Source organism: Phalaenopsis equestris, unplaced genomic scaffold (genome assembly GCF_001263595.1).
Source record: "Phalaenopsis equestris unplaced genomic scaffold, ASM126359v1 Scaffold000229, whole genome shotgun sequence".
In the NCBI taxonomy this organism is placed as follows: Eukaryota; Viridiplantae; Streptophyta; class Magnoliopsida; order Asparagales; family Orchidaceae; genus Phalaenopsis; species Phalaenopsis equestris.
The window spans coordinates 604,815-613,956 of record NW_018164671.1 but is presented as its reverse complement, the minus strand read 5'-3'; the positions used below and the strand labels follow the sequence as shown (position 1 = coordinate 613,956).

The window sequence follows — 9,142 nt, the reverse complement described above, 5'->3', positions numbered from 1 at the left end:
CTTTATTATAATGTAAATAAAGTGCAAGTAAAAACCATCACATTGATAATTAAATCTGCTTCTAACATGCATCATAAAATCCTAAACATGAATTATACTCATTACAAAAGAAAAGTAAAATGAAAACAACGGCATAATCTTCTCATACTATTATTTCCAAACAAGAAGAGAGAGTAAGAGAAGCCCATCACAAAGCACGAAGTAAACAAAATGGAAACTTCATTTAATCAAATCAAATCCACTAGATAAGCGTTTAAAAAAAATAAAAGATAATGAAGAACACAATACTTAGCTTTTTCCCTTTGAAAGAAAGACGAATATCTCTCCCACAAAGTCTCCCGTCGATCCATGCAATGCTAGAACAACTCCTTACAAATTCTCTCAAAATCTCTTCTCCAATCTCTCCAAAAGGGTAGAAATCTACATTTCTACTCCTATTCTAAAAACCCTAAACTTTCTCCACACTTTTCCTAACATTCCTCACCCCACTTTTTCTAACCTAAATTCGTTCTTTTAAAGTGTAGGGATGAAGTTTGAAGAGTTGCCACAAGAATCATTTCAAAAAACGTCCAAATAAGTTGAATTTCGGCCCATAACCGCCAAACGTCAGTCCATAGTCGTTCCGGGTGCCGTCGGCGGGCTCGAGGGCGCTGTCGACAAACTTTTCTGTCATTTTTCGGTCTTCTTGGGTAAATCTCGCCGTCGGCGCCGTTTTGGGCGCCGTCAGCGAACAAACTGCGCAACTCCACTGTTTCGCTCTGTTTGGCTCCGCTTTAGCTTCGTTGCCCCATTTCAGTTGCATTCAGTTGCATTGTGTTCCTAACAGATATCCCTACAAAATAAGCATGAAAACAATCTTCCTTTAAAGTGCAATTTCATTCAAAAATATGTAAGAAGTGTAAAAGGGATTAAACATCAAAAGACTTATCGAAAGGTGATAGAGCAAAATTTCATTTCTTGCTCGTTTTTGCTCCAAATTGCACCGTTTTTGTTTCTTTTTCTCCAAAATTCCATTTCTTGTGCCGGAAACAAAAAACATGCAAAATATCTTTCTTTAAAGAGCATAAAATTAAGCATAAAATGTATATGAAAAATCATGTATTTTTTCCTTTGGTCATCTGCCGTTATTGTATTTCTTGTTTCTCTGATTCCTCTCTTCTCTTGATCATTCACATGATCCGGAAGAGAGACTTAATTTTAAAAAAAAGAAAAGTATATGACGATAGACAAATTGTCAACACCTTTCAAAATAAAAAGAAGACGGAACACAAACATCATAACAATGGAATAAGCTACTTTTACCATCTAAAGAGGCAATAGCTTCAATGTAAGAGTCAATTATCATCCACTCAAAATTCCTCGCGATTACTCCCTGCAGAAATAGTGAGATTGCCCGTAGAGTAAGGAAAGTCTAGACTTTGTAGTAATTATATGTGACTACTCCTTAAAGATATAGACAACATAGATTTGTGATGGTGAGAAACACTATTTTGATTGAAATGTAATTCAATTTCTTATCGATCTCTCGATTGACAGAGCACTCACTATGATCTCAAAATTCATCGAATAGGAGATAAAAATGACAAATCTTTTTTCATTCTCTCATTTTTCTCACAGTATCCCGTCGAAGAGCTAAGAGAACCAAGAAATTAAATGGACATCATAAAATGACCTTCTTAAGCTAATGAGAAAGCCCTCACGTAAATGGGACTTCTTGGCGTATTAGATCAAACCTCCTTTTTTGAAATATAAACATAATCGTGATAACTGCAATGATCACTTCTCCTCAAGAGGATCTGACAAGCTGCTTTGTTTAACTCGCTTGTACTTATTTAGCACCTTTTTCGAGCTCATCTGCATATATCAAGCTTATTCGCCAGCTCACCTGCATCTATCAAACTTATTGGTTGGCTCTCTTGCATTTATCATGCTTTATCGCCGAGATCATTAACCAATTCTTCAAGGTTATCTAGACGACACACGGAAGGGGACTCTAATCCATCATTGTTTATGCTCGTTTATGAGATGCTTGAAACTCATAACGATGTTTTTCAATACCAAATCTTGGATAGGCTTCTTACAGTACGAACCAAATTTCTTAAATTCTTATATGAATCTAATTTAGTAAATTTGGATTTTCATTTGAATTCTTAAATAAATTAGACCTACATTATAAATTCTATTGAAAAGTGCTGCAAAATTATTGTTTTAAAGGGAAGCTCACCAGATTGTAGGCCGAAGTGGGCACTGTATCCTCGGTTTCGCCGACGAGGTATCGGCATTTTGAATCTCTTCCGAGCTGCGATACCAACGAGGAAGGGGAGGAAGGGGACGAGTTCGTTCTGGTGAGCTTTAACTCAACTAACAACTCGATCTGGCTTGTCTTTAGGTCTCCATTCCGCTTTTCTCCCTGTTTCTTAGAGGGATTTGGTGTGCGGATCATGCAGAAAGTGGTGATCATCTTCTTCATGTTCTTCTACTAGAATTGGTTTGGTGATTTACTGAGGGTTTTGGCATTGATATGAGTTGAATGATGAGTTTGAGCTCCATTGTTGTTTCTCGAGCCATGATTTTGTTTTTCAGTACTAGTTTTTCCGATTTCTAGGGCATCGTCTTCTTACGTGAACTAGTTTTTGATTTCGTTATGTGGAAATGCTGTTTTTTCTTTGTTTGATTTTACGCTCTTTTCGTTTGGGAGCATTTTGCTGAAATTGTGCTCTTCATATTCTTGTTGATCTGAAGGATATTCTTTTGCGTCCAGCTCGATAATTTTCTATGTTGTGAGAAATTGCATCTAATGATTCAGTGTAAGGATATTTTACCGTGAATTTGGATGCTTTTTGGTGAAATGTGTCTTTTTTTTATTATATATATAATGTTGATCGGCAATATTTTGTTGCATGAACCTCTTTTTGTTTCGCCCTAGATTCTCTGACCTATATTAATCGGCTTGCTGCAACTTTTATATTTCTTCATCCGTTGATCTCTTAGCCGTTTGATGTCTTCATGCAGTACATCAATGCTGATGTCTGGCATTGCTTTGGTTTCTCTGTTGTATGCATAATTTTTGCCGGGCATTCTTCCTGCTGCAGCTAGAGTAAGCTGTGGCAGAAAATGCCACTGCCTCTTCTCTTGAGTAGTTTCAGCTAGAATTAGCATGCCATGCTAAACTCTTTTGGAGTTTAATGCAGATACCAACTTTTATTTCTGCAACTTATCAACTAGGAGATGGCTGCATCAATGGCAACTAGTCTGCAAATGTTGGCCACTAGACGGTCAGCCTTCTCTTCTCGGATGATGCTACCATCAACTACAATAGCAGATAAAAGATTAACCATCCAATCTAAACTGTCAAGCTCATCCAGCATTTCCCTCACCAAACCTTTTTGCCGGAGCTTTTCGTCCGCTTCACAGAGATACAATAATGTTGTCACAAGTGCCATATCTGATAAGAATGAAAAAGAAGATCTTAAATCAGGATTGCCTATTGATTTAAGAGGTAAAGGGAGTCTTCTATTCAACTACTGTACCTTATTATAGTGCTATGAGTATTTCATTTATCACTACCAAGTAACTATTATACTAAATTCCTATGTATTTATATGTATTACATTTGAATTTTAATATTTTCTTATAGCACTTTAATGTCTAAAACAATCAATACATATACATGTAAAGGTGTATTTCACTTTATAGAAACTAATGTTGGCGGCATTTTGAATGTGATTTATATATTAGGGTGTCATACGTGAATATAGAAGTTTAGGTATGAGGCATGTAAATATATAAGAATTCAGTAGTTTTCTTGTAAATTTAAGTAATATTTGTATTAGTCATGCTGTATGCTGGAGAGGGTTCTATGGATTAATCAATAGGATTTAATGACATTTGTGTGGTTGTTTGAGTTTTTCAAAATGCCCACACAACAAAAAACAAGGAATTTTATGTGTTAAATCCATCAAAAGAAAACCAAGGGCGAACCTGTTAAAAAATTTTCTGTTCTAAATTTAATACAAGTTTCTCTCCCTTTTGGTCAATTGAAAAAAAAAAATCTTATGTTGGATGCCATGTAGCTAAAGGGATGATGGAGACACTCATTGGAAAATTGAAGGACTAGGTAGATGCTTCATAAGTAGAAATTTAGAGAAATTGCTTAATTAAAACTCTCTTAGCATTTACTATCAATCCAATCCACTCTCCCAAGTGAATGATGAAGTTGTTTATTTATAGCCTTGTCTGTGGTGATTTTAAGCATAAAAATTATAGGGCTTCATGCTTACTATTTTCAATGAATGGATTGGATTGGACTCATAAATATTAAACCTTGTGCGATATTTGATTGGATTGGTCCTGTCTTGGGGTCATCTTGTTAGGGTCTTTGTAGTTGATACAATCCTAGAGGGATCCTAGAAGGTATTTTGTCAGGGCCGAGTCCGGACTTTGGAATTAACCAAGACGAGAAAGAACGGTCAAACTGTGAAAATTAATTATCTATTATTTTATTTCTATCACTAACAAATTAATATTCAAATATACATGAAAGATTCATTAAAGAAAATAATTAAATTAGCAAGTAGAAATGTGTACCTTTCTGTTTGTTGTTCGCCTCATATACACATTTGATTCTTTTTTGTTTATCAAATTAAAACCTAAAAGTAATATTAAAGCAACATAATCAGTTATCTAAAAATAACTTAAGAATAATCACATTTCTAAACGACAGCAAAAAAAAATCAATATGCATGTTTGTTTTTCATCTCTATAAGAAATCTTTTAATATATTAGCCTTTTATATTTTTACAAGAAATATGATAATATACTAATGCATGTATCAATGATCTTTTCTAAATGAAAATATTGAAATCTTTTGTATCTATTTACTTTATCTATACGCTTGTTTTATACTATTTACATACATATCTATCTTTATGAGAATCTCTGTCAACAAAACCTAATAAACCCTTGGTTGATATTATCATGTCGGCACATCAGTTAGCGATGTAAATATCAGAATTGTGTGGGATGGAAAGACCCTTACCTTCCTCATGACCAATATTATCCCATCATCACAACAATTAACAATGTAAATATCACAGATGTATGGGGAGATAATTTATGATGCACACGCTTCTGACCGATATTATCTCATTCTCACAATGGTTAATGAACTAACTATTATAGTAGTCTGGGGTGATAGAAAAACTCTATGCTCGTGGGTACACTGACGTCCTCTACTTATATCATTAAGGAGTGAATTCTTCCTCTGAACATGCAAATACAAACATTTATATATAAATCATTTCATTCTTCATAATATACATTATTCTGAGATTTTTTATACATCTACTAATATGCATACTCTTCTATACAATTAATTATCATATATATCGCTCATATCAATAGAAATGTGTACCTTTTTACCTTTCTGTTTGTTGTTCGCCTCATATACACATTTGATTCTTTTTTGTTTATCAAATTAAAACCTAAAAGTAATATTAAAGCAACATAATTAATTATCTAAAAATAACTTAGGAATAATCACATTTCTAAACTACAACAAAAAAAAATCAATATGCATGTTTGTTTTTCATCTCTATAAGAAATCTTTTAATATATTAGCCTTTTATATTTTTACAAGAAATATGATAATATACTAATGCATGTATCAATGATCTTTTCTAAATGAAAATATTGAAATCTTTTGTATCTATTTACTTTATCTATACGCTTGTTTTATACTATTTACATACATATCTATCTCTATGAGAATCTCCGTCAACAAAACCTAATACACCCTTGGTTGATATTATCTTGTCGACACATCAGTTAGCGATGTAAATATCAGAATTGTGCGGGATGGAAAGGCCTTTACCTTCCTCATGACTAATATTATCCCATTATCGCAACAATTAACAATGTAAATATCACAAATGTATGGTGAGGTAATTTATGGTGTAGACGCTTATGACCGATATTATCTCATTCTCACAATGGTTAATGAATTAACTATTACAGTAGTCTGTGGTGATAGAAAAACTCTACGCTCGTGGGTACACTGACATCCTCTACTTATATCATTAAGGAGTGAATTCTTCCTCTGAACATGCAAATACAAACATTTATATATAAATCATTTCATTCTTCATAATATACATTATTCTGAGATTTTTTATACATCTACTAATATGCATACTCTTCTATACAATTAATTATCATATATATCACTCATATCATGCATATCTATAGTGCACATCTTTATGTCATGCATATCTCTTATCTCATGCATATTTTTATATTATGCATATCTTTTTCTATCATACTTATCATGAATATCTTTTATATCATGTCTATTTTGCATCTCATACATATGTTTCATGCATTTCTATATTCTGTCTGATAGTATGAATAATCTAACTAAACTAGAATATATATGAAGTCAAACATACATTTTAAAATAAAGAAAATTATTGAAATTTAAAAATATGATTACTCACCTCACTTGCCATGCTATATTCTTAATCTTTGGTAACTAGTTGGTTGTTGCATATAGTTAATTTGGTTTGTTTAATAGTTTGGCCAATTATCCCTTTCAAGATCCATGAAATTACCCTAGTTAGCTTCATTTGCAAGTGACATTATGACACAAATTGTTGTTTTTGCTGCTAATTTGATGCAATATGACTTAGAGTTAGGGTTTCTCAGTGCAACTAATATGATATATAATATAATTTCTTGCAAAGAAAATTAAGGATTCACACATCACAAGTCACCAAGCAATTATATAACTTACTTTTTTTAAAATGTAAGCAAAAAATGCTGCAATTAAAACTCAAATGAAAACAAAATAATTTTACAAATTTAACGAGAAATTAGTAACAAATAAAATCAATGACCAAAATGAAGTTAACTTTTACCTATTAATTTCTGACCAAAATGTTTGATTAAAGTATAAAGCACTAACTATTAATATCAACTTTGATAAATAAAATAGAAGAAGAAACAAAAATAGCAATGTAAGAAAAAATTAGGCTCCATGTTCATATGGCTTTATCGAAATTATACAATCACACATTTTTCGCACTCAGGGGGAATTACACATCCAATTTGCACTGATAAAAGTGAATCTGGAAAGATAAACTTTATTTAGGCAAAATGTTATCAATTCCATACAATATATTTACTATTAATAAAGCCCTCATTGCTAAGATAATATATATGATCAACTCTATTTTGATTTAGATTAATTCTAAAAAGACAAGAATAAATTTAAATTTAATTTACTCTTTAAAGTATTTCTAATCTTATCAATCAAAATATTGCTATCGCAAACCCTGCCATTCCACTCCAGTTGAAGCTGCATATAATTTTTTTATAATTGTGAGTTGTTTGGTAATCAAATTCTACTAAAATTAATTCAGTTGAATGTCGGTCTCTTTCCATAGGCTTTGTTTTTAGCATACGAGCTTTAGATTATCTTTTCTTTCCATATTAAGGAATCCCATCTTTGTTTTGTATTGTAGTTTCATAAGAAAAGAACTATTGGGGAGATCTAATGTAACAACAGTTGCATCATGACTATAGATTGCTCCAATGATCTCTCTATTTTTTTTTTCCTTTTGCAAATATGAAAAATACTAAATATAAAATAGAATTTAAGAATAATAAAAAAAATGAAATTTTATTATAGTTCATTACTTCATTTAACCAATAAAAAATGAAATCCCAATCACTGATGTGGAAATTTCATGCATGATAGAAGTGCGTAAAAGGTGCTGACAGCTTGTTGGAATAGCAACAGTCAACTTCAGCTGCACCCAATCTTAAGAAGTGTTGGCCTATCGAACAACCATCAATACTCTTAAAAAGGCAAGAGGAAAAAACCAACAACCACCACTCATAGCCGCAAACCAAATAAGGCCAATTTCCACCTCGCCTTCATGAGATTGAATAAATCCACACCAACTGCATTCCCATGTCAGGATTGGGCACTAAAAAAAATTAAACTAAGTTGTATAAAAAATGTCAAACTATAAGGACAAATCTAAAGCTAGAAAATTAATTACAATCTTCTCTACGTCATCATATTAGTATAATTTTAATTATAGTAATAAGTTAAAATAAATTGATTAATAGAACATGCAAATGAAATGTGCATTGATCATTGTTTGATGTGTTATATTTGTCCAGAATTAACACAAATATTTCCATCAATTTTTACTTTTAAAAAGTATAGTGGTGTCAAAAGTCTTAGTATATAGGCATGCATTAAGGTATCTTTTTGATATGTGCATTCATTTGGAGAATTTTTGGTATTTGTTAAATATTTTTTGTTTATTATCTCCGTGCATTGGTGTCAAAAAGTGCATTGGTGTCAAAAGTCTTAGTATATAGGCATGCATTAAGTAGTTGGTCCTTATTTTTAAGAATAAAGGGGATGCACAAGAGTGTGCAAATTATAGAGGAATTAAGTTGATGTGTCATACTTTAAAATTATGGGAGAGGGTAATTGAACATAGGTTAAGACATATTGCAAAGACTTCTCATAATCAATTTGAATTTATGTCGGGCAAGCCTACTATGGAAGCTATACATTTATTGAGAGGTTTGATGGAGATGTTCAGAGATAATAAGGAGAATCTACATTTGATTTTTATTGATTTAGAAAAAGCTTATGATAAGGTTCCATGAGATATCTTTTGGAGAGTTCTTGAGAAGAAAGGTGTTGATATGACTTATATTCAAGTCATTAAAGATATGTATGCTAGAACTGTTGCTTGTGTTCGAATTGAAGGAGGATTGACCAAATATTTTCCTATTTCTGTTGGATTACATCAGGGATTGACTTTAAGCCATTATCTTTTTGCTTATCTTTAAGCCATTATCTTTTTGCTTTAGTTTTGGATGGTCTTACTGGACATTTACAGGAGGATGTTCCTTGGTGTAAGCCTTGGTGTATGCTTTTTGCCGATGATATCCTTCTCTTGGATAAGAAGAGAGAAAAAGTTAAGGAAAAACTTGAATTATAGTGGTTTACGTTGGATTCTAAAGGCCTTCATTTGAGTAGAACTAAAACTGAATACATGGAATGCAATTTTAGTAGTAGCAGCTCTAGTGGCAGAAGTGTAACTTTGGGTCAACAAAT

At 32.2% G+C, this 9,142-nt stretch overlaps 1 protein-coding gene across 2 annotated transcripts in view; it reads left to right on the top strand.

The window, feature by feature from the left end:
• The first annotated feature begins 2,207 nt into the window (after positions 1-2,207).
• The window catches only part of LOC110023773 (enoyl-[acyl-carrier-protein] reductase [NADH] 1, chloroplastic), a 10,277-nt gene continuing 3,342 nt past the window's right edge, over positions 2,208-9,142 (top strand). Inside the window, exons 1-2 of one of the 2 annotated variants that reach the window (XM_020723347.1) lie at positions 2,208-2,345; positions 3,192-3,499. In XM_020723347.1, coding sequence (XP_020579006.1) covers positions 3,229-3,499 — 271 coding nt within the window. In that variant the 5' untranslated portion in view covers positions 2,208-2,345; positions 3,192-3,228. Of the gene's footprint in view, positions 2,346-2,369; positions 2,454-3,191; positions 3,500-9,142 lie in introns of those variants that run through there. The other variant, XM_020723349.1, reaches the window with a different exon arrangement.